Source organism: Pelodiscus sinensis, unplaced genomic scaffold (assembly GCF_049634645.1).
Source record: "Pelodiscus sinensis isolate JC-2024 unplaced genomic scaffold, ASM4963464v1 ctg140, whole genome shotgun sequence".
Classification (NCBI taxonomy): domain Eukaryota; kingdom Metazoa; phylum Chordata; order Testudines; family Trionychidae; genus Pelodiscus; species Pelodiscus sinensis.
Genome location: NW_027466032.1, coordinates 76,280 through 102,626, shown reverse-complemented (window position 1 = coordinate 102,626; position 26,347 = coordinate 76,280). Strand labels below are relative to the sequence as shown.

General features: G+C 69.5%; 1 protein-coding gene across 1 annotated transcript; it reads right to left on the bottom strand.

Annotated features, from left to right (window-relative positions):
* LOC112545245 (cell adhesion molecule CEACAM20-like) lies at nt 1-24,417 on the bottom strand. The gene is made up of 7 exons (XM_075918493.1): nt 24,348-24,417; nt 10,365-10,640; nt 9,959-10,225; nt 8,580-8,703; nt 4,873-4,922; nt 4,101-4,132; nt 1-856 (listed from the first exon to the last, which is right to left on the bottom strand). Exons 2-7 carry the CDS (start codon nt 10,636-10,638, stop codon nt 737-739), a joined length of 867 nt encoding a protein of 288 aa, XP_075774608.1. The 5' UTR covers nt 10,639-10,640; nt 24,348-24,417; the 3' UTR covers nt 1-736.
* Nucleotides 24,418-26,347: the final 1,930 nt, after the last annotated feature.

The following is a 26,347-nucleotide window of genomic DNA, read 5'->3' as shown; positions in this document are numbered from 1 at the left end:
CAGAGAAGTGATTGTTCCCCTTTATTCGGCTTTGGTGAGGCCGCATCTGGAGTACTGTGTCCAGTTCTGGGCCCCCACTACACAAAGGATGTGGACACATTGGAGAGGGTCCAGCGGAGGGCGACCAAAATGATTCAGGGCTGGAGCACATGGCCTGTGAGGAGAGGCTGAGGGAGTTGGGTCTGTTCAGTCTGCAGCAGAGCAGAGTGGGGGGGGGGGATTTGAGAGCAGCCTGCGACTCCCTGCAGGGGGTTCCAGAGAGGCTGGCGAGAGGCTGTTCTCGGGGGGGCAGATGCAGGGGGGTCAGTGGGCTCACGTAGCGGTGGGGGAGGTCTAGGATGGACATTAGGACAAAGGTTTTCTCTAGGCGGGTGGGGAAGCCCCGGGCTGGGTTCCCTGGAAGGGGGGGGATCTCCTTGTCTCGGGGTGTTTCAGTCCCAGCTGGTCCCAGCCCTGGCGGGATGGCTGAGTTGGGCGGATCCTGCGCTGGGCGGGGGGCTGGACTCAGTGGCTGCTGAGGTCCCAGCCAGCCCTGGGATTCTGAGTCCTGACGGCCCTCGCCCCAGAAGGGTGTGAGACCCTCCCCAGGTGAGGCTGGGGGCAGGTCTGAGCAGCGGGAGGGGGCAGGTGGGACGGCAGCTTCCCCCCAGCAAATGATGCGGGGGAGGGGGCTAGCTGGGGGGGCAATTCCCCATCGGGGGGAGGGGAATGGTCCAGAGTCCCAGGCCAATCACTGTCATTTCTTTTTGATTTCCGAGTAGACAGTGCCGTTCTCCCGCTGGGGCTCGGGCCCGGGCGCCGGCTTCTGGGCTCCCGAGCCGAAGGCGAGTGTGGAATAGTGAACGTCTGGGTCAGCCTGCAAGCCAGGAAAGCCAGGTCAGCGCCGCCCCGGGGGGCCCAGGAGTCCTGCCTCCGGCCCCGACCCCCCGCTGGAACCCCACCCCACTGCCCTCCCGGAGCCAGGGGGACCTAGGAGTCCTGCCTCCAGCCCCGACCCCCTGCTGGAACCCCCCACCCCACTGCCCTCCCAGAGCCAGGGGGACCCAGGAGTCCTGCCTCCAGCCCCGACCCCCCGCTGGAACCCCCCACCCCACTGCCCTCCCAGAGCCAGGAGGACCCAGGAGTCCTGCCTCCAGCCCCAACCCCCCCTGGAACCCACCACCCCACTGCCCTCCCGGAGCCAGGGGGACCCAGGAGTCCTGCCTCCAGCCCCGACCCCCCGCTGGAACCCCCCACCCCACTGCCCTCCCGGAGCCAGGGGGACCCAGGAGTCCTGCCTCCAGCCCCGACCCCCTGCTGGAACCCCCCACTTCACTGCCCTCCCGGAGCCAGGGGGACCCAGGAGTCCTGCCTCCAGCCCCGACCCCCTGCTGGAACCCCCCACCCCACTGCCCTCCCAGAGCCAGGGGGACCCAAGAGTCCTGCCTCCAGCCCCGACCCCCCCCGGAATCCCCCACCCCACTGCCCTCCCGGAGCCAGGGGGACCCAGGAGTCCTGCCTCCAGCCCCGACCCCCTGCTGGAACCCCCCACTTCACTGCCCTCCCGGAGCCAGGGGGACCCAGGAGTCCTGCCTCCAGCCCCGACCCCCTGCTGGAACCCCCCACCCCACTGCCCTCCCAGAGCCAGGGGGGCCCAGGAGTCCTGCCTCCAGCCCCGACCCCCCGCTGGAACCCCCCACCCCACTGCCCTCCCAGAGCCAGGAGGGACCCAGGAGTCCTGCCTCCAGCCCCGACCCCCCCCTGGAACCCCCCACCCCACTGCCCTCCCGGAGCCAGGAGGGACCCAGGAGTCCTGCCTCCAGCCCCGACCCCCCCCTGGAACCCCCCACCCCACTGCCCTCCCAGAGCCAGGGGGGCCCAGGAGTCCTGCCTCCAGCCCCGACCCCCCGCTGGAACCCCCCACCCCACTGCCCTCCCAGAGCCAGGAGGGACCCAGGAGTCCTGCCTCCAGCCCCGACCCCCTGCTGGAACCCCCCACCCCACTGCCCTCCCGGAGCCAGGGGGACCCAGGAGTCCTGCCTCCAGCCCCGACCCCCTGCTGGAACCCCCCACCCCACTGCCCTCCCGGAGCCAGGAGGGACCCAGGAGTCCTGCCTCCAGCCCCGACCCCCTGCTGGAACCCCCCACCCCACTGCCCTCCCGGAGCCAGGAGGGACCCAGGAGTCCTGCCTCCAGTCCCGACCCCCCCCTGGAACCCCCCACCCCACTGCCCTCCCGGAGCCAGGGGGACCCAGGAGTCCTGCCTCCAGCCCCGACCCCCCGCTGGAACCCCCCACCCCACTGCCCTCCCGGAGCCAGGGGGACCCAGGAGTCCTGCCTCCAGCCCCGACCCCCTGCTGGAACCCCCCACCCCACTGCCCTCCCAGAGCCAGGGGGACCCAAGAGTCCTGCCTCCAGCCCCGACCCCCCGCTGGAACCCCCCACCCCACTGCCCTCCCGGAGCCAGGAGGACCCAAGAGTCCTGCCTCCAGCCCCAACCCCCCGCTGGAACCCCCCACCCCACTGCCCTCCCAGAGCCAGGGGGACCCAGGAGTCCTGCCTCCAGCCCCGACCCCCTGCTGGAACCCCCCACCCCACTGCCCTCCCGGAGCCAGGGGGACCCAGGAGTCCTGCCTCCAGCCCCGACCCCCTGCTGGAACCCCCCACTTCACTGCCCTCCCGGAGCCAGGGGGACCCAGGAGTCCTGCCTCCAGCCCCGACCCCCTGCTGGAACCCCCCACCCCACTGCCCTCCCAGAGCCAGGGGGGCCCAGGAGTCCTGCCTCCAGCCCCGACCCCCTGCTGGAACCCCCCACCCCACTGCCCTCCCGGAGCCAGGAGGGACCCAGGAGTCCTGCCTCCAGCCCCGACCCCCCACCCCACTGCCCTCCCGGAGCCAGGGGGACCCAGGAGTCCTGCCTCCAGCCCCGACCCCCCGCTGGAACCCCCCACCCCACTGCCCTCCCGGAGCCAGGAGGACCCAGGAGTCCTGCCTCCAGCCCCAACCCCCCACTGGAACCCCCCACCCCACTGCCCTCCCGGAGCCAGGAGGACCCAGGAGTCCTGCCTCCAGCCCCAACCCCCCACTGGAACCCCCCACCCCACTGCCCTCCCGGAGCCAGGAGGACCCAGGAGTCCTGCCTCCGGCCCTGACCCCCCGCTGGAACCCCCCACCCCACTGCCCTCCCGGAGCCAGGGGGACCCAGGAGTCCTGCCTCCGGTCCCGACCCCCCCCTGGAACCCACCACCCCACTGCCCTCCAGGAGCCAGGGGGGACCCAGGAGTCCTGCCTCCAGCCCCGACCCCCCCCGGAATCCCTCACCCCACTGCCCTCCCGGAGCCAGGAGGGACCCAGGAGTCCTTCCTCCAGCCCTGACCCCCCGCTGGAACCTACCACCCCACTGCCCTCCCGGAGCCAGGGGGACCCAGGAGTCCTGCCTCCGGTCCCGACCCCCCCCTGGAACCCACCACCCCACTGCCCTCCCAGAGCCAGGAGGACCCAGGAGTCCTGCCTCCAGCCCCGACCCCCCCCGGGACCCCCCACCCCACTGCCCTCCCGGAGCCAGGGGGACCCAGGAGTCCTGCTTCCGGCCCCGACCCCCCCGGGAATCCCCCACCCCACTGCCCTCCCGGAGCCAGGGGGACCCAGGAGTCCTGCCTTCAGCCCCGACCCCCCCCGGAACCTCCCACCCCACTGCCCTCCCGGAGCCAGGGGGACCCAGGAGTCCTGCCTCCAGCCCCGACCCCCCGCTGGAACCCACCACCCCACTGCCCTCCCGGAGCCAGGGGGACCCAGGAGTCCTGCCTTCAGCCCCGACCCCCCCCGGAACCCCCCACCCCACTGCCCTCCCGGAGCCAGGGGGACCCAGGAGTCCTGCCTCCAGCCCCAACCCCCCGCTGGAACCCACCACCCCACTGCCCTCCCGGAGCCAGGAGGACCCAGGAGTCCTGCCTCCAGCCCCGACCCCCCGCTGGAATCCCTCACCCCACTGCCCTCCCGGAGCCAGGGGGACCCAGGAGTCCTGCCTCCAGCCCCGACCCCCCCCGGAATCCCCCACCCCACTGCCCTCCCGGAGCCAGGGGGACCCAGGAGTCCTGTGGCTGCACATGAAGGCTCCTTACCATTGTGGGTTTCTTGTCCCCGACATCCTGGCCTGCAGGGCAGAGACAGGAGATAGACGGGTCAGACACACGACAGTCCCGGGATACGCCCCCCAAGCAGTGACCCCCCCCAAGTGCAGCGGGCCAGGTGGCACCAGCTGGGTAAGTGGCCGTGGCGGGCAAGCACTGGGGGTTCCTGGCGGTGGGGTGGTGTCCCCAAAGGGGGAGGGGAGAGCAGGCAGAAGGGGAGCAGGCAATGGGGCGCAGAGGGGGGGGAGGGGAAGAGCGCCCCAGGCTCACAGGACCCCAGCCTGCGTCTCCACGGTGCGGCCCCAGGTTCCCAGCACCAGCCACGTGGCTTGGCACTAGGGGCCGAGGGGAGCAGGGTTGGGGGATGGGCTGAGCAGGGGACCCCGGGCCCACGTCGCCCCTCGCCCCTCCCTGCCCCCTGAGCCCCCCGCACCAGGGGACACCCACAGCCCAGAGCAGCCACAGGGGGAGGGAATCCCAGACGGACTCTTGCACAGTGGGGGCTGGTGCGGCTGTGATGTCACTTCCTGTCTGGCTCAGGAGTTTCCCATCATGCCCTGTGCTAGGCCCTCCATCATAGTCTGGTGCAGGGGAGCAGCAATTCAGGTATGTGGCTGGCAGGCCCCGCCCACAGTGGTCACAGGCCCCGCCCACAGTGGTCACAGGCCCCGCCCACGCTGCTCACAGGCCCTGTCCACACTACTGACAGGCCCACAGGCCTGCCTATGCCCATGCAGCAGCAAGCGGTGGGGCTGCTACTTACTGGGGGGGGGCGCAGCCTGGCCTCCGACAGGAACGTGCTGCTCAGGCCCCCTGGGGGAACAGCAGATTCTTTGTGGGGCAGGGTGGGGGGGATCCCCCTTCTCAGGGGGCAGCAACCAGCTGGCTTCCCCAGCTCTTCCGACCAGCACCCCGCCCCTTCTCCCCCCATGGACCATCTGTCCAACCCCACCCCCTCCATCTCCCCAGCCCTCTATCTGACACCCCTGCCCCCCTACACCCACCCGTCTACCCATCCACGACCTCAGCCCCCCGCCACCTCACTCCACCCCACCTATCCATCTCCCACCCAGCTCAGCCCCGATTCCACCTCCACCCCTGCACCCACCCGCCTGCCCAGCCCTCCCCCCACTTACCCACCCGCCCCCCACACCCTCCCAATCCATTCACCCTCCATCCCCCTTCTACCCACCATCCACCTGCTCCTGCACCCACCCGCCTGCCCAGCCCTCCCCCGCAGAGTAGTTGTAGCCCAGTTAGTCCCCATGGCTATGTCTGCACTAGCCCGCTAGTTCGAACTAGGGATGCCCCATGATGCTGTACGTCTAGTGGGGATTCATTTCTCCGAAGTGCCTGACTTTGGACCAACCCGCCGTTCCCCTTGCCAGCCTGTCGCCCAGTCGCCGAGCTCGGCGGGGGCTTCGGGAGGCTCGTCCCAGTCTGCTTTGGTGAACTCTCCCGAGCAGTCTGGTGTCTGGCAGGGCACGTGGGGGAGTCCCCGACCCTGCCCCCCACCGCGGCCAGAGGGGACTCTCAGGCGGCAGGTAGAGAGAAGGTTCATTGGGTCCCAGGGGCACAGCGCAGGGCGGGAGCAACGTTAGGACGGGCCCCGAGGGCCGGCGGCCTCCTTCCTCCTGGGGGAGGGGCTCACGGGTCCCTCCCCCCTTCCCCGCTCCCAGCCCCCTCTCTCCTCCCAGCCCCACCGAGACCGACCCTTCCCCCAGGCCCTGCCCCCAGCCCGGTGCAGCCCCGCCAGCCTGTCACCCTCCCGGGCAGGAGTTCTCTCCTGTGCCTGCCCTCAGGTGTCGGCCCCACACACTCTGGGGTGAGTCCTCCCCCTCCCCCTCCCCCTCCCTCTTCCCCTCCCCCTCCCCCAGCCAGTGCAGGGCCCAGAGAAGCCACACACACGCACACGCATACGCACACGCACACGCACAGCCCAATACAGCAACGACTGACTGTAACACCCCCAGTGCCACCTGCACAGTTCCCACCTCCCACTTTCCCCTTTCTCCAGATCCTATGAATAGGTTGAATAGGATCATAGAATCATAGAATCATAGGACTGGAAGGGACCTCAAGAGGTCATCGAGTCCAGCCCCCCGCCCTCAAGGCAGGACCAAGCTCCGTCTACACCATCCCTGACAGATGTCTATCCAACCTGTTCTTAAATATCTCCAGAGAGGGAGATTCCACCACCTCCCTTGGCAATTTATTCCAATATTTGACCACCCTGACGGTTAGGAATTTTTTCCCAATGTCCAATCTAAACCTCCCCTGCTGCACTTTAAGCCCATTACTCCTTGTCCTGTCCTCAGAAACCAAGAGGAACAAATTTTCGCCTTCCTCCTTGTGACACCCTTTTAGATATTTGAAAACCGCTATCATGTCCCCCCTTAATCTTCTTTTTTCCAAACTAAACAAGCCCAGTTCATGAAGCCTGGCTTCATAGGTCATGTTCTCTAAACCTTTAATCATTCTTGTCGCTCTTCTCTGTACCCTTTCCAATTTCTCCACATCTTTCTTGAAATGTGGCGCCCAGAACTGGACACAGTACTCCAGCTGAGGCCTAACTAGTGCAGAGTAGAGCGGCAGAATGACTTCACGAGTTTTGCTTACAACACACCTGTTGATACAACCTAGAATCATATTTGCTTTTTTGGCAACAGCATCACACTGACGACTCATATTCAACTTGTGATCCACTATGACCCCTAGATCCCTTTCTGCTATGCTCCTTCCTAGACAGTCGCTTCCCATCTTGTATGTATGGAACTGATTGTTCCTTCCTAAGTGGAGCACTTTGCATTTCTCTTTACTAAATGCAGGACAGAGCTCGTGCGGTCCCGGGACTCCTACCCCCCCCCCCACCCAAGCAGGAAGGCAGCAGGGGAAGGAAGTCGCCGGCTGGTCAGAGCCCCAGCTGTTCAGGCAGCGCCGGCTGTTTGGGGAGGGGAAGTCCAGCCTGGGACCCTGGATGTGGGGTGCAGCTGTGGGGGTGCACCGGTCCGCTGTGTGCCCGAGGGAAGAGCCTCCCTCGCCCCGCCCTTGTTACGGCCCCGGGGTGGGACGATGTTTCCAGTGCGCATTGCTTTCCATTGGCCGACAGGACATCTCATGGGCCATGCTGGCGCCCCGTCGCTGAGTTCAGGGAGATCTTTGGGGAGCTCTTCAGTCTGCTTTGGGCTTAACCATCCCGAGTAGTTTGGGATCATCGGCACATTTTGCCACCTCCCTGTTTCCCCCTTTTCCGGGTCATTTATAAATAGGTTGAATAAGACGGGCCCAGGACAGACCCTGGGGGGACCCCACCGGTTACCTCTCTCCACTCGGAAAACTGACCATTGATTCCTGCCCTTTGTTCACTGTCTTTTAACCAGTTCTCAGTCCACAAGAGGCCTTCCCTCATAGACCATGACAGGATACTTAAGAGCCTTTGGTGAGGGACCTTGTCAAAACATTGCTGGGAATCTGAGTCCACTGGATCCACTGGGTCCCCCTTGCCCACATGTGTGTTCACCCCTTCAAAGGACTCTAGCAATTAGTAAGGCAGGATTTCCCCTTCCAGAGACACTTTACACCTAAGCTTAAACAAAGACATCAATTATCTTACCCCTTACAAAGAGCTTCCCCAATTATCACCTCTAATATCATTAGCTCACAGACATTTACCTCCCCATCCCCCTTCTGTTCTGCAATGTGATTTGTCCTTTTCATGTGTGTTCATTTTTTTAAATTGTATCCTTTGGTATATATGGTTGTGACTATTTTCTTCCACTATTTGATCTGAGGAAGTGGGTCTGCCCCACGAAAGCTCATCATCTAATAAACCATCTTGTTAGTCTGTAAAGTGCTACATAGTCCTGTGTTTTGTTTCAGTTACACCAGACTAACACGGCTGCATTTCTATCACTCCTCTAAAGATGTTTTTTTATCTCTCACGGTTTCTTTTACTGGCTGTTAAACCACGGTGGCACTTTTTAGGTTCTCTGTCTCTGGTTTTTATGTTGGGGGATACATTTAACTTGGGCCTCTGTGACGGTGCCTTTGAAGAGTGTCCGTGCAGCTTGCAGGGAGTCTCCTTTTCTCACTGTGCCTTTTAATGTCTGTTCAACGCCCTCCTCACCTGTGTCGTTCCCCTTTCTGGAATCCAGAGCCACCGCGCTGGGCTGCTGAGGTGTTTTTCCCACCACAGGGATGTTCACTTGTATCCCGCTGGTCAGTAGTTCCAAGCGGCCCAGTTACCTTGACCTCTTGGGGCAGATCCTGCTCCACTTGGGACTATGTATTGATCCATCCTCCCACCCACCCACAGACATGTCCACATCAGTCATCTGTCCATCCATCCGTCCGTCCATTGACAGCTGTCTGCCCAGCCCACCCCTCCCTTTCTTCCTCTTGCCTCGTCCACCCTGGCCTCCCCAGCAGGGCAGCCCCCAGCCCCAGGCACCCCGGCCCCTGCGCCGTTACCTTCCATTTCTGCAAAGCAGGAAGTAGAGCAGGCCCCCGACCAGCGCCGCCCCCGCCAGGGACCCGATGACAATCCCAGCGATGGCGCCGGGCGACAGGCCCGAGGGTGATTCTGGAGAAGAGTCTGGAGGAGGAAAGGGAGAAGGGGGGTGTCAGGGAGCCCAGCCACGGCCCCCCAGCCCTGCGCTTGCCAGCGCTGCTCCTATTGGTGCCCCTCCTGTTGGGGGCTCTGGAACCCCCATCTACTCCAGCCTCCCCCCTGGAGACACCAGGGCAGCTCCGCCAGGGCCCCCCAAGCCTGACAGGGCTGGGCCCCAGAAAGGCCCCGGGATGCGGGGTGCCCAAAGGGCAGGAACAGGGAGGTGTCCTGGTGCTGCCCAGCCCCCTTGGGCGCAGGGAGGTTTGGGGGTGCCAGCCCCCCTGTGTGCCTAGCGCTGGCCGAGGGGTCTGAGCTCTCGCGCTGCTGGGAGCCACGGGAAAGGCTAAGATGTCGCCAGGGACAATTGCAGGAAAAGCCCTGGGCAGGTCGCAGGCAAAGAAACAACTTCTCAGGGCCTGGGACTTGCCTCTCGCCTGCGGAGCCGGGCTGCCGAGGGGGTGACAGGTGGGTCCCATGGGGGGGACTGACAGGCCCAGACCCACTGCCTGGTGGGGGGGGCTTCCCAGTCCTGGCTCCAACTCCGGGTCCCTGCTGCCTGGCCCAAGGTTAGGTTCTAGGAGCCTCTGAGCGTACACACGGGGGGGGGGGGGGTGCATGGCCCTGGGAGGCCACAGGGGGGGGCAGAAAGTGGGGGGGGTGGCCAGGCTCTAACCCAGCTGCAGCAGCTGACAGTCCCGGGGTGGGTGACCAGATCACGCCTTCGCGATGGGGCTGGGAAGGGCCCCGGCGGATCCCCTGCCCCAAGCACAGCGGAGCCCCCTCCAGCCATGGGGATACAAACCCCCAGCCCAGCCGCAGTCCAGGCCCCCCAGCACCGGTCCCTACACGGCGGGGGTGGGGTGGCGCACGGAGACCCAGCTGCCCCAGGCCCCGGATGCTGCGAACACCCTCGCCCCGGACGCTGCCTGCGTGAAGTCCCAGAGCTCAGTGGAGGCACCGAAAGCCAAAGCCCGTCAGTCCGTGCCAGCGATGTGTCCGCGCAGAGCCGCAGTGAGGCAGCCGGACGCGGCGCGAGCCAGGACCCAGCGTCTCCCCCTCCCTCCGCCGCTCATCGGGGAGGCGAGACAAATCCCATCAACCAGACACTGGGCGAACTCCCCGCCTCTTCACATCCCCAACTGGCCCCATCCCCGGTGGGCCGCGCCCCTGCCCTGACCCCACACCTGGCCCCACAGAGCCCCACAGCAAAGCAACGCCCAGCTCCCTCCCAGGGACTCACCCGGGCCCGGCACCCGCACGGCGACCGACGCCCAGGCAGTGAGGCTGGTGCCCGAGTTGTGAGCCTGGCACTCGTACGTGCCCTGCTGAGCGCTGGTCGTGAGGGTCAAGGTGAAGCTGCTGCCGGTCTGGCCAGTGTCGGTGCCGTTGAGAGCCCAGCGATAGCTCGGGGCTGGGACGGAGTCGGCGACACACGTGAGGGTCAGAGGGGACCCCAGGGGCAGGAGGATGGGGCCTGGTGGGTCTATCCTGGCGGAGTCTGGCCCGTCTACACAGAAAGAGACAGGGCAGGAGACGGTGGCACCAGAGAGGGGTCTCTGGTTACCAAAGCCACACGCCCCACCCCAGAAGCAGCTGCATCTTGCTGGCCGGGCAGGGCGGGCAGGGCCGGGGCTGAGGCTACTCACAGGTCACTGTCACGGGGCTGGGCTCGCTGCGGTTGGAGCTGATGGCGTTCCTGACCTCGCACTGGTAGGCGCCGGCGTCGCCCCGGGTGACGTTCAGCACCGTCAGGGTGCGGTTGTCGGGGGACAGCACCAGCCGCCGGCTGGGCCCAAGGGGCTCCCCGTCCCGGAGCCAGAGCCGGGTGTCGGCGCTGGGGGAGCTGTTACACGTGAGGGAGAAGGTCCCGTTCTCAGGCACCAGGGTCTGGTTGGGCATCACTGTGGGCCTGGGCAGCATTTCTGTGCGAGGAGCAGAGAGAGCGTCACCGTGGGCCCTGTGCCCCCATGCAGCGTGGGGGCTGCTGCCCCATGGGCGGGGACGAGTCCTGGGCTCACTGCCACCGCGAGTGTGGGAGGGGTCCCGGTGTAGCTGCCCCGCCGCTGCCCTCTGGGGTCACAGAGCCGTCCCTTTGCTATGGCGCGGAGATGAGCGGGCGCCATCTGGGCCCCGGCCCCTCCCACAGTACCGGCCCCTCCCAGAGCCTAGGGGGGTTCAGGCGCTCTCGGCGCTGGGCAGAGGGGACCGACAGACTCCGGCACCCAGGGGGTTCAGGCGCTCTCAGCGCTGGGCAGAGGGGACTGAGAGGCTCCGGCGCCCGGGGGGGTTCAGGTGCTCTCGGCGCTGGGCAGAGGGGACCGAGAGGCTCCGGCGCCCAGGCTCCGGTCCAATGGCCAGGTCTCGAGCCGATCCCATGAGGTGGTCGTCCGGCAGGGCGCTTGGTGCCGCCAGACCCTGCACTGGGTCCCCGCTGCCCGGCCCAGGCCCAGGCTCGGGGTGGCGTCGCTGACGCGTCCTGGGCTCTCTGCCAGAGCCTCTCTCTCACTCCATGGAGGTCGGGGGGACCAGTGGGGTGGGGGGCAGCCCCCAGCGTGACCCCCGTTCCTGCCCGGCCCTATGGCTCTGCAGGGGCCTCACTGCGCCAGGCACCGGGCTTCTCCCCGTGTCCCCTGAGTCTGAGCGGGGAGGGGTGCCCAGAGCCCGCCACAGAGCCAAGGACACGCTGGTCTGTGCTATTGGGGGGGGGGGTTGGGTTTGGGGAGCTGCATGTGGGGGGGTGCTCAGGCCCCGGGATGTGGCTGGGTAAATGTGACAACGGGGGCTGTTTGTCATTGCAGGGACCAGCCCAGAACCGCCAGGGGGTGCAGAGGGGAGACCCCAGCGCCCGGCCCAGCTGGTCCCAGCGAGGGGGGAACATTGGGGGCAAGGGGGGCCCAGGCGACCCTGTTACCTGCAGAGACACTGGGGGGGCTGTTGCTGGGGACACTGGGGGCTCGGCTGGGAGATGGGGGCTCGGATCAGGGGGGGCCGGAAGAGGCAGAGCCCCCGGCTGAGGGGACCAGGCCGACTGGCCTGAGGGACCCGTTGCTGTTCACAACCCCATTCCCCTCCTGTGGGGCTGGCCGGGAGTCGCTCTGGGCTGGGGAGCAGGCTGGGCTAGTCCCTTGGGAGGGGAGGCCCCGGGGTCCAGAGGGAGGGGCCCCCCGAGGGGCTCACAATGGCAGGCAGCTGGAGGCCCTGAGAGGTGCTGTCCTGGAGGTGGGGGGCGGCCCCCAGGTGAGAGGGGCCCCTGGGAAAGGGCTGTGTCACTGCCGCCGGGCTGGGGGGGCTGGGGGCTCCCCTCCCACTCCCTGCAAGGCCCAGGGAGGCTGGAGCGAGGCTGGTCTCAGGGGTGGCAGATGCTCAGGCTGCCGGGGGGGGATCTAGGCGGGATGTCAGGAGACCGATTTTCCGGGGGGGGGGGGGGGGAAGCGCTGGGACGGGTTCCTGGGGGGCGGGGGGGGGGGTTGATTTCATTCCCCTGGGGCCAGGCCAGGACGACTCCGCTCACAGGCCAGGCCTGCCTGGGGCCTCGCTGAGCAATCGCCTGCCCCTGGCCTGGGAGCCCTGGCTGGGCCCTGCTCCCGCCTGCTCCTCCCGCCGGCTCCCCAGCCCCAGCGCGTCTCCCCGACACCCAGACCACACCGGGGGGGTCTCCGTCCATAGGGGTGTCTGGGTTCCAGCCCTGGCTGGTCGATTGAGAGGGGCTGGTCCTGCGCTGGGCAGGGGGCTGGCGCGATGCCCCTGAGGTTCCCGCCCGCCCTGGCCGGCCTGGACTCTGACAATGGACGATGAGGGGTCCCGTTGTCGGGGCGACGGTGGACGATGAGGGGTCCCGTTGTCGGGGGACGGTGGACGATGAGGGGTCCCGTTGTCAGGGCGACGGTGGACGATGAGGGGTCCCGTTGTCGGGGGACGGTGGACGATGAGGGGTCCCGTTGTCGGGGCGACGGTGGACGATGAGGGGTCCCGTTGTCAGGGCGACGGTGGATGATGAGGGGTCCCGTTGTCGGGGCGACGGTGGACGATGAGGGGTCCCGTCCCGGCGCCGGGGGAGCTGCTGCACGTGAGGGGAAGGGCCCATTCTCAGGCCCCAGGGTCTGGCTGGGCGTTGCCACAGGGCTGGGCAGCATTTCTGTGCCGGGAACGGGGGGGGGGGTCACTGTGGGCCCTGCCCCTGCCCCTGCCCCTGCCCCTGCCCCCACCAGGGGCCGCGCTGTGGGTGTGGGGGGGGGGCAGTTCGTGGGGCTGCCTCCCCGTGGGCCACCTTGGACATTTCCTTTGGCCATTTCCATGCCAGGCCGTGGGAGACAGAAATCGGGGCCGGGGGCGGGGGGTCAGTTAACCCCTCGGCTGCCGGAGTCCTGTCACAGCCGGGGGCGCCCCAGACACGGAGCAAACGGCGGCGGGGGGGGGGGGGTTGGGCATCAAACCCGACAAGACCTGGGCCCCACGGCCAAGGGGCGCCCGGCAGAGCCTGGACTCAGGCAGGAGGCGCCGGAGCTGCTGCCTGGACGGGGGCCGCTGGCGCTGTCTGAGCCCAGGACGCTGGCACGGGCCGACCCACAGGCTGGGCGCAGGGTGATGTCGTGGGGGACGGTCCGTTCGCTGGTCGCTACGCTTGGGCTGTGGATGAGCCCTACTGGCCTCCGGTCCTGGAGCCAGGCCTCAGGCTGGGCGGGCAGGCTCCATAGAACTGCTCCGGCATCATCAGCTTGAGCAGCTCCTCTGCGGTCTGGGCTCCTGCGCCGAGCACCCACTTGCAGCAGGATTGCGCCAGGCGGGAGGCCAGATCCACATGGGTCTCCTGTGGCCCCTTCTGCCCCCCCCGGAACTTCCTCCTGTGCGTCTCGGGGGTCAGCCCGGACTATGCCGCAGGGCCTCCTTGGCCCAGTCGTAGTCACCCGGCTGCAGATTCTCCAGCTGGCTGAGCACCCTGCGGCCTCCTGATCCAGCAAGGGGGGACCTGGTGCAGCTCACAGGCTCACTCAGAGGAGCTGAGGAACTGTCCACGTCCCCCACGTCCTTACACTGAGACAACGAGCTTCTCCAAGTGCCTGGCCGCCCCGGCCCCCTGGGGTCCTCCCCCACAGCGCAGCCGGGCCCCTCGGCTCCTCCGCCCCGCCACGGCCCGCTCATGCTGCTGCTGCCTCTCCTGTTCCTGCCGCTGCCTCTCCTGGTCCTGGGGCTCCATCTCCCGTTCCCGGCGCTCCTCCCTACGGTCCTGCTGCTCTTTCTCTTGTGACTCCAATTCCTTTGGCCTCAGCTCCATCTCCAGCCGTCGCAGCTCTGCCGTGCCGGATTCCGGCCTGGATGAACCGCTGCTGGAGGAGTGTGGCCTGGTGGGCGCCGTGTCTGTCTGGCAGGCTCCAGTCCCCCCTCCGGTCTGAGAGCCTGACACGCTCCCTGGGGGGGTCTGGCTGCTCCCCGCTGGGACAGGATCCCAGCCCTGTGGCTGGTCATTCTCTTCCAGCCGGGCAATCAGCTGGGCCTTGGTTGCTTTCCGCACAGGCAAGCCCCTCTCTCTGCACAGCCCCACCAGCTCTGCCTTCAAGAGTCGGGCGTAGGCCATCTGCCCGCTGGGCCCCTCCAGTCTAGTGCTGCAGCGCCCCCCGATTCCCAGGAACCGCTTCGCTCTGTCTCCAGCACGCCTGGCTCTTACAAGCCTCCAGCTTCTCTTGCGCCCGCCACTCACTGCTGGAAACTCCCTCCACGGGGTGCAGCGCATCCTGCTCCTGACACCCCTGGGACGGCGCGTCGGGTCCCCCGACCCTGCACCCCCGCAGCAGCCAGAACAGGCTCCGCCAGCCGGTAGAACAGGGGGTTGTTGCTGCTCCAGGATACAGCCCGGCACAGACGGGATGTGGCTACAGGAGTCAGGGGCTGGCAGCTCTAGCCCCTTGGGGTGGGGTGCCCAGGCCCGGCTTAGTCCCCTCTCTCCACGTTTCTTTAGCCAAGACTGACTCTTCCCGAAAGCACCCCCTGCCTTTGTCCCAGCCCCTCCCCCCTCCCGTGAGAACCGTTGGGTCACTGTCATGACATGAGGGTCCTCAGGGTGACCCCCCCCCCCCCCGCTGGGTTGTGCGCACAGAGGCCAGCAGGGGCCACCCACAGCCCAAGCACAGCGCCCAGCGAGTGGACTGTCCCCCCACTACATCACACAGGCGGAGCCCAGGACACAGGCACGGGGCCGATCCATGGGCTGGGAGCAGGGTGACAGGCGACAGGGTGTCCCAGGCAGACAGGCGGAGCTCAGGACACAGGCGCGGTGGTTTCCAGAGACGCTGCGCCTGGATCCCAACTGCCCCAGGACTGGTGATGCCCCCTCTGGGGGCTGCTCCCTGCAGGGAAGCGGCCCCACGGCGCCGGGCCGGCTGTGTCTCCCTGCAGCGCCAGCGTCTGGCTCCCTGGTGCCTGCAGCTCAGAGCCCGGGTCTGTCTGCCGTCCTGTGTCACGGACGCCCCATCTCCTGCCCCGGGAGCCCTGCTCCCTGACCCCCGGCTGGAGCTCCCCCTGGAGCACGGCAGGTGACGGAGCCACATTGAGCCTGGTCGGACGAGAATCCCTGGAGAACCCAGCCGGGGAGTCCTGAGCACCCCGGACAGCATCAGCCCTCGTGCGCCCAGAAATTGCCCTCCCCATCCAGGGACTGGTGAAGCACCCAGAGAAACTGAGGCACGCACGCAGGGTCACTGCTGCATGGTGGAACTGACGTGCACCAGCACCAGGGCAATCGCACCCCTCGGTCTCTGCTCTCGGCCTGTGGGGCTGAGCTGGCTGGAGGCTGCAGGCGTGCGAGGGAGGCTCCGACAGGCTTCCCCAGCGCTTGTCCCGGGGGAGGAGCCGCCTGCTGGGCCCGGGGACCGGACGACCCTTCCCCGGCTCATTGGGGCTGAGAGGAGGCAGAGAACGGCGGGGGGGGGGGGGGGGAACGCCTCGGAGGGAGCCACCGGCAGCGCCCAGAGCCCAGGGACGGAGAACAGCCGCCCCTGGGGGAGAGCAGACCTGGGGGCGCCCAGACGCGGAGCCGGGCCCAACGAGGGGGTGGCTGGAGGCTGAAGGTGGGCGCGGACTCGGCCCACTTGACCCAGGCCCAGGTTGGGAGCAGCTGGTGGACGAGCGTCCGCGGGCAGGGTGGGTCCCCGTCTGGGCTCCGGGCTGGGGCAGCCAGGGCGAGGGCGACTCCAGGCAGGGCCAGGGGGTTTCTGGGGCGGCTCCAGGCAGGGCCAGGGGGTCTCTGGGGCGGCTCCAGGCAGGGCCAGGAGGATTCTGGGGCGGCTCCAGGCAGGGCCAGGGGGTTTCTGGGGCGGCTCCAGGCAGGGCCAGGGGGTTCTGGGGTGGCTCCAGGCAGGGCCAGGGGGTCTCTGGAGCAGGGCGCTGCGGGAAGCCAGAACAGATGGTTGAACCCGCCCTGCTGGGTGCAAACTCCAGGAGCCAGTTAATTATTGACGAGCCATTTCCAGCAACTTCCCACTTCTGACACGGCTGGGCTGGCACTGGCAGAAGATTACAGCCACGCTCACGGGGTGGGGAGTTCGGGGTGACAGGCACATGGGGGCGCTGATGTGGTCAGGGTGACAGGCGCATGGGGCAGGACTGGCGGGGGTCAGGGTGATAGGCGCACAGGGAGGACTGGCGGGGGTGGGGGTGACAGGCACACAGGGAGGACTGGCGGGGGTGGGGTGACAGGCACACAGGGAGGACTGGCGGGGGTGGGGGTGACAGGCGCACAGGGAGGACTGGCGGGGGTGGGGGTGACAGGCGCACAGGGAGGATTGGCGGGGGTGGGGGTGACAGGCGCACAGGGAGGATTGGCGGGGGTGGGGGTGACAGGCACACAGGGAGGACTGGCGGGGGTGGGGGTGACAGGCGCACAGGGAGGACTGGCGGGGGTGGGGGTGACAGGCGCACAGGGAGGATTGGCGGGGGTGGGGGTGACAGGCGCACAGGGAGGATTGGCGGGGGTGGGGGTGACAGGCACACAGGGAGGACTGGCGGGGGTGGGGGTGACAGGCGCACAGGGAGGACTGGCGGGGGTGGGGGTGACAGGCGCACAGGGAGGATTGGCGGGGGGTGGGGGTGACAGGCGCACAGGGAGGATTGGCGGGGGTGGGGGTGACAGGCACACAGGGAGGACTGGCGGGGGTGGGGGTGACAGGCGCACAGGGAGGACTGGCGGGGGTGGGGGTGACACGCGCACAGGCAGACTGGCGGGAGTGGGGGTGACAGGCGCACAGGGAGGACTGGCGGGGGTGGGGGTGACAGGCGCACAGGGGCACAGGGGAGCGGTTCTAGCTGGTTTCACCCAGCCCAGCCCAGCGGATGCAGCCGGGGTCAGTGCTGGGCTCCTGGCTTGGCCTGAGCAGTTTCCTGTTAACCGGCTGCTCAGCCGGGGCCAAACCCCATGTTGCAGGGGCTCTCGGGTGGGGGGGTTGCCTGGCCGGGGGAGGAGGCCCCGGGGATCTCGGGTGGGGGGGGTTGCCTGGCCGGGGGAGGAGGCCCCGGGGCTCTCGGGTGGGGGGTTGCCTGGCCGGGGGAGGAGGCCCCGGGGCTCTCGGGTGGGGGGGTTACCTGGCCGGGGGAGGAGGCCCCGGGGATCTCGGGTGGGGGGGTTGCCTGGCCGGGGGAGGAGGCCCCGGGGCTCTCGGGTGGGGGGGTTGCCTGGCCGGGGGAGGAGGCCCCGGGGGCTCTCGGGTGGGGGGTTGCCTGGCCGGGGGAGGAGGGCCCCGGGGCTCTCGGGTGGGGGGGTTGCCTGGCCGGGGGAGGAGGCCCCGGGGCTCTCGGGTGGGGGGGTTGCCTGGCCGGGGGAGGAGGCCCCGGGGCTCTCGGGTGGGGGGTTCCCTGGCCGGGGGAGGAGGCCCCGGGGCTCTCGGGTGGGGGGGTTCCCTGGCCGGGGGAGGAGGCCCCGGGGCTCTCGGGTGGGGGGGTTGCCTGGCCGGGGGAGGAGGCCCTGGGGCTCTCGGGTGGGGGGGGTTGCCTGGGCCGGGGGAGGAGGCCCCGGGGCTCTCGGGTGGGGGGGGTTGCCTGGCCGGGGGAGGAGGCCCCGGGGCTCTCGGGTGGGGGGGTTGCCTGGCCGGGGGGAGGAGGCCCCGGGGCTCTCGGGTGGGGGGGGTTACCTGGCCGGGGGAGGGGGCCCCGGGGCTCTCGGGTGGGGGGGGTTACCTGGCCGGGGGAGGGGGGCCCCGGGGCTCTCGGGTGGGGGGTTGCCTGGCCGGGGGAGGAGGCGCCGGGGCTCTCGGGTGGGGGGGTTGCCTGGCCGGGGGAGGAGGCCCCGGGGCTCTCGGGTGGGGGGGTTGCCTGGCCGGGGGAGGAGGCCCCGGGGCACTCGGGTGGGGGGTTGCCTGGCCGGGGGAGGAGGCGCCGGGGCTCTCGGGGGGGGGGGGGTTGCCTGGCCGGGGGAGGAGGCCCCGGGGCTCTCGGGTGGGGGGTTGCCTGGCCGGGGGAGGAGGCGCCGGGGCTCTCGGGGGGGGGGGGGTTGCCTGGCCGGGGGAGGAGGCCCCGGGGCACTCGGGTGGGGGGGTTGCCTGGCCGGGGGAGGAGGCCCCGGGGCTCTCGGGTGGGGGGGTTGCCTGGCCGGGGGAGGAGGCCCCGGGGCTCTTGGGTGGGGGGGTTGCCTGGCCGGGGGAGGAGGCCCCGGGGCTCTCGGGTGGGGGGGTTGCCTGGCCGGGGGAGGAGGCCCCGGGGCACTCGGGTGGGGGGGGTTGCCTGGCCGGGGGAGGAGGCCCCGGGGCACTCGGGTGGGGGGTTGCCTGGCTGGGGGAGGAGGCCCCGGGGCTCTCGGGTGGGGGGGTTGCCTGGCCGGGGGAGGAGGCCCCGGGGCACTCGGGTGGGGGGGTTGCCTGGCTGGGGGAGGAGGCCCCGGGGCTCTCGGGTGGGGGGGTTGCCTGGCCGGGGGGAGGAGGCCCCGGGGCTCTCGGGTGGGGGGGTTGCCTGGCCGGGGGAGGAGGCCCCGGGGCTCTCGGGTGGGGGGGTTGCCTGGCCGGGGGAGGAGGCGCCGGGGGCTCTCGGGTGGGGGGGGTTGCCTGGCCGGGGGAGGAGGCCCCGGGGCACTCGGGTGGGGGGGGTTGCCTGGCTGGGGGAGGAGGCCCCGGGGCTCTCGGGTGGGGGGGGTTGCCTGGCCGGGGGGAGGAGGCCCCGGGGCACTAGGGTGGGGGGGTTGCCTGGCTGGGGGAGGAGGCCCCGGGGCTCTCGGGGGGGGGGGGGTTTGCCTGGCTGGGGGGAGGAGGCCCCGGGGCTCTCGGGTGGGGGGGTTGCCTGGCCGGGGGGAGGAGGCCCCGGGGCTCTCGGGGGGGGGGGGTTGCCTGGCTGGGGGAGGAGGCCCCGGGGCTCTCGGGTGGGGGGGTTGCCTGGCCGGGGGAGGAGGCGCCGGGGCTCTCGGGTGGGGGGGGTTGCCTGGCCGGGGGAGGAGGCCCCCGGGGCTCTTGGGTGGGGGGGTTGCCTGGGTGGGGGGTTGCCTGGCCGGGGGAGGAGGCGCCGGGGCTCTCGGGTGGGGGGGTTGCCTGGCCGGGGGAGGAGGCCCCGGGGCTCTCGGGTGGGGGGGTTGCCTGGCCGGGGGAGGAGGCCCCGGGGCTCTCGGGGGGGGGGGGTTGCCTGGCTGGGGGAGGAGGCCCCGGGGCTCTCGGGTGGGGGGGTTGCCTGGCCGGGGGAGGAGGCCCCGGGGCTCTCGGGTGGGGGGGTTGCCTGGCCGGGGAGGAGGCCCCGGGGCTCTCGGGTGGGGGGTTGCCTGGCTGGGGGAGGAGGCCCCGGGGCTCTCGGGTGGGGGGTTGCCTGGCCGGGGGAGGAGGCCCGGGGCTCTCGGGTGGGGGGGTTACCTGGCCGGGGGAGGGGGCCCCGGGGCTCTCGGGTGGGGGGGTTACCTGGCCGGGGGAGGGGGCCCCGGGGCTCTCGGGTGGGGGGGTTACCTGGCCGGGGGAGGAGGCCCCGGGGCTCTCGGGTGGGGGGGTTGCCTGGCCGGGGGAGGAGGCCCCGGGGCACTCGGGTGGGGGGTTGCCTGGCTGGGGGAGGAGGCCCCGGGGCTCTCGGGTGGGGGGTTGCCTGGCCGGGGGAGGAGGCCCCGGGGCTCTCGGGTGGGGGGGTTGCCTGGCCGGGGGAGGAGGCCCCGGGGCTCTCGGGGGGGGGGGGTTGCCTGGCTGGGGGAGGAGGCCCCGGGGCTCTCGGGTGGGGGGGTTGCCTGGCCGGGGGAGGAGGCCCCGGGGCTCTCGGGTGGGGGGTTGCCTGGCTGGGGGAGGAGGCCCCGGGGCTCTCGGGTGGGGGGTTGCCTGGCCGGGGGAGGAGGCCCCGGGGCTCTCGGGTGGGGGGGTTACCTGGCCGGGGAGGGGGCCCCGGGGCTCTCGGGTGGGGGGGTTACCTGGCCGGGGGAGGGGGCCCCGGGGCTCTCGGGTGGGGGGGGTTACCTGGCCGGGGGGAGGAGGCCCCGGGGCTCTCGGGTGGGGGGGTTGCCTGGCCGGGGGAGGAGGCCCCGGGTGCACTCGGGTGGGGGGGGTTGCCTGGCCGGGGGAGGGAGGCCCCGGGGCACTCGGGTGGGGGGGTTGCCTGGCTGGGGGAGGAGGCCCCGGGGCTCTCGGGTGGGGGGGTTGCCTGGCCGGGGGAGGAGGCCCCGGGGCTCTCGGGTGGGGGGTTGCCTGGCCAGGGGGAGGAGGCCCGGGGCTCTCGGGTGGGGGGGTTGCCTGGCCCGGGGAGGAGGCGCCGGGGCTCTCGGGTGGGGGGTTGCCTGGCTGGGGGAGGAGGCCCCGGGGCTCTCGGGTGGGGGGGTTGCCTGGCCGGGGGAGGAGGCCCCGGGGCTCTCGGGTGGGGGGTTGCCTGGCCGGGGGAGGAGGCCCCGGGGCTCCTCGGGTGGGGGGTTGCCTGGCCGGGGGAGGGAGGCGCCGGGGCTCTCGGGTGGGGGGTTGCCTGGCCGGGGGGAGGAGGCCCCGGGGCTCTCGGGGGGGGGGGGTTGCCTGGCTGGGGGAGGAGGCCCCGGGGCTCTCGGGGGGGGGGGGGTTGCCTGGCTGGGGAGGAGACCCCGGGGCTCTCGGGTGGGGGGGTTGCCTGGCCGGGGGAGGAGGCCCCGGGGCTCTCGGGTGGGGGGGGGTTGCCTGGCGGGGGAGGAGGCCCCGGGGCTCTCGGGGGGGGGGGGTTTGCCTGGCCCGGGGGAGGAGGCCCCGGGGCTCTCGGGTGGGGGGGTTGCCTTGGCCGAGGGAGGAGGCCCCGGGGCTCTCGGGTGGGGGGGTTGCCTGGCTGGGGGAGGAGGCCCCGGGGCTCTCGGGTGGGGGGGGTTGCCTGGCCGGGGGAGGAGGCCCTGGGGCTCTCCGGGTGGGGGGGTTGCCTGGCCGGGGGAGGAGGCCCCGGGGCTCTCGGGTGGGGGGGTTGCCTGGCCGGGGGAGGAGGCCCCGGGGCTCTCGGGTGGGGGGGTTGCCTGGCTGGGGAGGAGGCCCCGGGGCTCTCGGGTGGGGGGGTTGCCTGGCCAGGGGGCCCAGGGCACGCGGAGGCCTCGGGTGACTGGAGGCCTGGATGCTGGGGGCGGCAGAGCCCCCCGGGGTATCTCACTCTGGGCCATCTCCCCGCACTGCCTGGGCCCAGGGGGCGTCTAGCCGGGCACCTGCCCCTGCCAACGGAACAAGCAGCTGGGGGTCTGTCTACACTACCCTCCTAATTCGAACTAGTGGGGTAATGTATGCATACCGAAATTGCAATGAAGCCCGGGATTTGAATTTCCCGGGCTTCATTAGCATAAGCGGGGAGCCGCCATTTTTAAATCCCCCGCTGCTTCGAACCCCGTGTAGCGCGGCTACATGGGGCTCGAACTAGGTAGTTCGGACTAGGAAGCCTAGTTTGAACCAGCGGGGATTTAAAAATGGCGGCTCCCCGCTTATGCTAATGAAGCCCGGGAAATTCAAATCCCGGGCTTCATTTGCAAGTGCAGCATGCCTACATTACCCCGCTAGTTCGAATTAGGAGGGTAGTGTAGACAGACCCTGGGGCAGGCAGCCTGGAATGGGGCTGGGGGAGGGGGGGCATCTGTGCAGCCTGGGGTGGCCCGTCTCTGCTGTGGGGCAGGGATCTGCCCCCCCAACTGCTGCAGGACTCCCCCCCCCACTATCGCCATGGTCCCTGGGGTCCCCCAGACTCTGCCTGCCGGGGAGCCCTTGCTCCTCTTGCCATGGGGCCCCAGCCCGCTGCAGGGCCCCTGCGCTGGGGGCGTCATGCCGGGGGGGCTGCGTGGCCCGGGCCTGGGGGACCGGCCCAGGAGCAGCTCGCTGGAGCTGGGGGACACTGTCCAATCCGGGGGGATCTGCCCCCCTGTGGGGGAGACTGTAACACGCGGGCCCCTGGGTCCCTCCTGCCAGCGCGGAGTCTGGCGCCCCGCAGGCCCTGGTGCCCGCAGGGTACGGCGCTCCACGTGAGAGCTGCGAGCGAGGCCCCAGGGAGGCCGGGACCGGCCCGCGGGCACCCAGCGAGCTGGCGGCAGACCCGGCCCTGAGCCCAGGCATCCGCAGGTGCAGAAAGGTGAATCGTCTCCCCCTTCCCCCAGGCGCAGCGCGGCGCAGAGGGCAGACGGTTCCCGCGGGGCGGTGGTGCCCAGCAAGGGCCGGGGGGCACCGGAGGAAGCAGACCAGGCGGGCGGGGGCTGGAGACCAGATGCCCCGGTGAGGGGCCAGCAGAGGCGCAGCCGGGACACTGCCCAAGCAGGCCGGAGGGGAGAGCTGGCGGCGCTGACCCACGGTGCCAGCGCCAGGGAGCCCACCAAGGAGGCTCCAGTGAGCTCCACCAGGCGCCTCAGGCAGCACCAGCCCCTCTGGGGGCAGGCGGGAGGGGCAATGGGCGAGGGGGGGCGTCTTCTCCCCCTCTGGCAGTCGGCAAAAGCTGCCAGCCCCTTGCAGGGTCTCAGGATCCACACAGGGACCCTCCCCCCCCGATGGCAGACGGGCCGGGTGCCCAGAGACTCCTCTGCTTTCTGACTCTACTTCCCCAGGCAGGGGCCCCTGGGAATAGAGCTCCCAGGGCTTCCCCTTCACCCCCAGCAGCACCCCTTCCCCCCACAACCAGGGCTAGAAAATCCAACAGGCCTTGTAAACTGAGGCAAAAAGTGACCCCCCCCCCAACTCTTGGCATCCCAGCACTGACAGGTATTGGGACATTGGGGGGCTGTCTCCTGCCCCCTAGATCTCAGGCCCACAGCCCTCCTCAGTGTCCTAATCCCACCCACACTCCCACTGGGATCGGGCGGCAGGGGACCAGGATCAGGCACGGGGGGGGGGGGAGGAAACTGAGGCAGAGAATCTCACAAGTTTAAGCCAAGGGCGTGTGAGGATCTTTGCACTGATCACAGTGCACAATGGGCACCAGCAGGAGGGGAGCAGGACGTGCTAGTGGGGACAGCGACCCACAGAGACTGGGGGGGGGGTGTTGGGGTTCCAGAGTCTTTGGGGAGGCCCCCCCAGCCAAATGTACAACCTTGATCTCCAGCCCCAGGGGCCCCAGTCCTGGTCCCACTGAGCAGCCATGGAGGGGGCTGGGAGGACCCCAGAGAGGCCCAGACGGAGACGGGGTGAATCTGCCCCCAAACACCCCAGCGCACAAGAGCAGCTGGTCACAGCAGCACCAGCTACGCACAGGGAGGGGGCAGGGCCCCGATCCCTGAGCACTGACTCCCCTGTGCCCCCCAGCATGGACCCCTCTCGCATGCCTGGAGCACCCTCCCCCCCAGCAGCACCAGATGTCCCCCCCCCCAGAGCTCGCTGACCAGGCAGTTGTGAGGCGGCTGCCTGGCCCCACTCCCCAGCCAGGCCAGCGCCCCTCAGTGCCCGGGCAGAGCCCTCAGTGCCCCCCCCGGGACAGCACCACCCAGCTCTGCACGGACACCCCCCCAGGCAGCTCAGCGCGCCCTCGGGCTGGCAGCCGGGACCCGGGGCAGAGATGCAGGGAGAGTCACGGAGGGGGCTGGCAAGGCTGGGGGGGCAGGAGGTGGGGGGAATGAGATACCAACATGGGGGGGTGCCAGGGACACCGGGGGGCTGGCAAGGCTGGGCAGGCAGGGGGATGCTGCAGACACCAGCACGGGGGGGGCACCAGAGAGGCTGGGGGGCCCCCAGAACCTGATCCCTGTGTGCCCAGAGTGGGGCCAATGCAGGGAGCCCCCCACAACCCATACACAGCCCCCTCCCCCGGTGTGCCCCCCCCCCGGGATCTCAGGCTCTCTGGCCCCCTGCTGGTGAGGGGCTGGATTTCACTCAGGGCTGAGCTGAGACCCAGCAAATTCATGTCACCCCAGGGCCCTTGCAGGGCAGTGGGTGGGCAGGGCAGGTTCTGGTGGGTGCTGGGGAGCCCAGGGATCCCCCCGCACCCGTACAGCTCAAACCCCAACCCCCTGTCACAGCTGGCGCCCCCAGGGGAGAGCCGGAGCCGGGAGGGGCAGGTTGGGGGGTGGGGTGCAGAACCCCCATCTCAGGAGAGGGCACCGGGCACCGTCTGCCAGGGGGAAGCGGGGAGGCCAGGGAGTCACAGGGCACCTCAGGGTGTCTGTGTTGGGGCCAGTTCCCCGTGACCCAGCCCCGGGCTCAGCCCTGGGGGACAGGCCCAGAGCCCATGGCAGAGGCGGGCGCAGGGGCAGAGGTGTGGGGGGGGGGACAGGTCCCCGGGGTGTCACTTACCCCAGACGCGCAGAAGCACACCGCGGCAAGGACTCTGTTGGGCGGAGCCTCCATCAGCAGCGAGTAGTTCCCGGTGTAATTGGAGCATCACCCCGCGATGTGCAGGGCGCAGCCCGGCCCCCCCTGTCTCCCGCCCCGTGTGCGCCGGGCCGATGTTCGGAGCAGACGGTGCCGTACGGGTAGTAAGTGAGGATCCGGTCCGGGCTCATCAGCGGTTTGCTGATCGGGTACAGGCGCAGTTCAGCACGTTTCTGCGGAGGATCCCGCGGGGCCAGGCTGACGCCCTCTCCCACCGCGGGGCTCGGCGGGCTGAGAACGATGGTCCCCGGGGGCCGGGTGCTCTGGGCCGGCGCCGGCTGGAGGCAGGAGCCAGGACTGAGGCTGCGGGGGTAGCAGAGAGTCAGTTGGGAGGGGGAGCCGGGGCGCCGGGGGCTCACACAAGCAGGGTTCCCGATGCTTTAACGAAAAATACCGACCCCCCCCCCTAAAAACAACACTGTTGAAAAAGAAAAGGGGAGACCAAACGTGCTGAGCAAAAAATAGATAGAAAAATACGAAAAACCGGCATGGCCCCTTTAAGATCTTTGGGGATTTTTTTGCCAGCGTCCATCTGGTTTTCGTACTCTGTGCCGGAAGAGAGCTCCCCTGCGGAGCCAGATAAGCGGGGGGGGGGGGAGAAGTTGGGGGGCGGGGGCCGGGAGGGGCCGGGGGCTGGGCCCGGTTGCTGAGTGTGTGCAGGGCTGCCAGGTGTCTGGTATTTTCGCCTCCTGGCAGGGAAAAAAATCAGAAAACCAGACATTTTAGGTGTTTGGTATTTTCTGATTTTCTTTACCGGACAGGAGGCGAAAATACCAGATACCTGGCGACCTGACGCACAGGGCCCTGGGGGACACGACCCCGCGGGCGCCTGGCCAGGGGAGACCTGCCACCCGCTGCACAGGGCACGGGACAGACCCGGAGCCCGTCCAGGCACCGGCCGTCCAGAGCTCGGCCCGGCTGCCTGGGACCTGCCCCGGCTCCAGCTCTCGCTCCCCAGTCCCAGAGCGGAGGCAGGGGTGGGAGCAGGAGCTGCTGATGGCCCATGGAGACAGGGGGTTTGTCCCAGAGCCGCTGTGGGAGAAATGAGTGACCCCCCCTCGCGGGTCTGACACCCCCAGGGCAGGGTTGGGTGTGAGTGAGGGGTGTGGAGGGGGGGTTGGTGCCCCCTCCCACTGGGACAGGAGAGAGGGCGCATGTGGGGCTGGCAGCCCCTGGGACGCGGTGCTGGGCAGGGACGTCTGGTGAGAAAACATCCAGGGCCAGAGCTCAGAGAGTGGAAATTGGGAGCTGCTCCGTGGGACCCAATATCCACCCCCTGGCTCCTGGGGGGGGGGGGGGGGAGTAAGGAGACAGATAATGGGGCTGTCTGTCAATCACAGTTAACTTAGGGTACGTCTACACTACAGCGCTAATTCGAACTAACTCGTCTAGAACTAAAAACTAGTTCGAATTAGCGTTTTGCTAGTTCGAACTAGCGCGTCCACACTGATTGGACTCGGGGGCATTTAAGGGCAGCTGAAACCGGTTCTGGCAGGGCATCAGGTCAGTAGTTGCTTTGTGTGGCTGCTGTCTGAGGCTATCTGAGGCTCGTGCTTAAAGGGACCCCCCCCGGACAGCCGGTTCTCAGCTTTTCCTGCTTGCTTGCCAACCTCGCCAAGGGACAGCAAAGCGTTTTTCTCTGTGCCCGTCTGTGTCGGTGCTTCCCTTCGGGGGGGACCGCCGCAGGTGGCAACATGGAGCCAGAGCTCGCCCTGCACCTTCTGGTGCACTTTCTGGACTTGCTGCTGCAAGCCTGCCAGCAATGGCTCGAGGCTGCCTGGCACCACCTGGGGAACGTCAGCCCCCTGCCTCTCCGCCTGGCCGCCCTGGGGGCCGTGGAGGAGCCGCGGCGGCGCCCCGGCACCGGCGTGCCCTGTCGCGTCTGGCGTCTGGACACCAGCACCGACTGGTGGGACCGCATC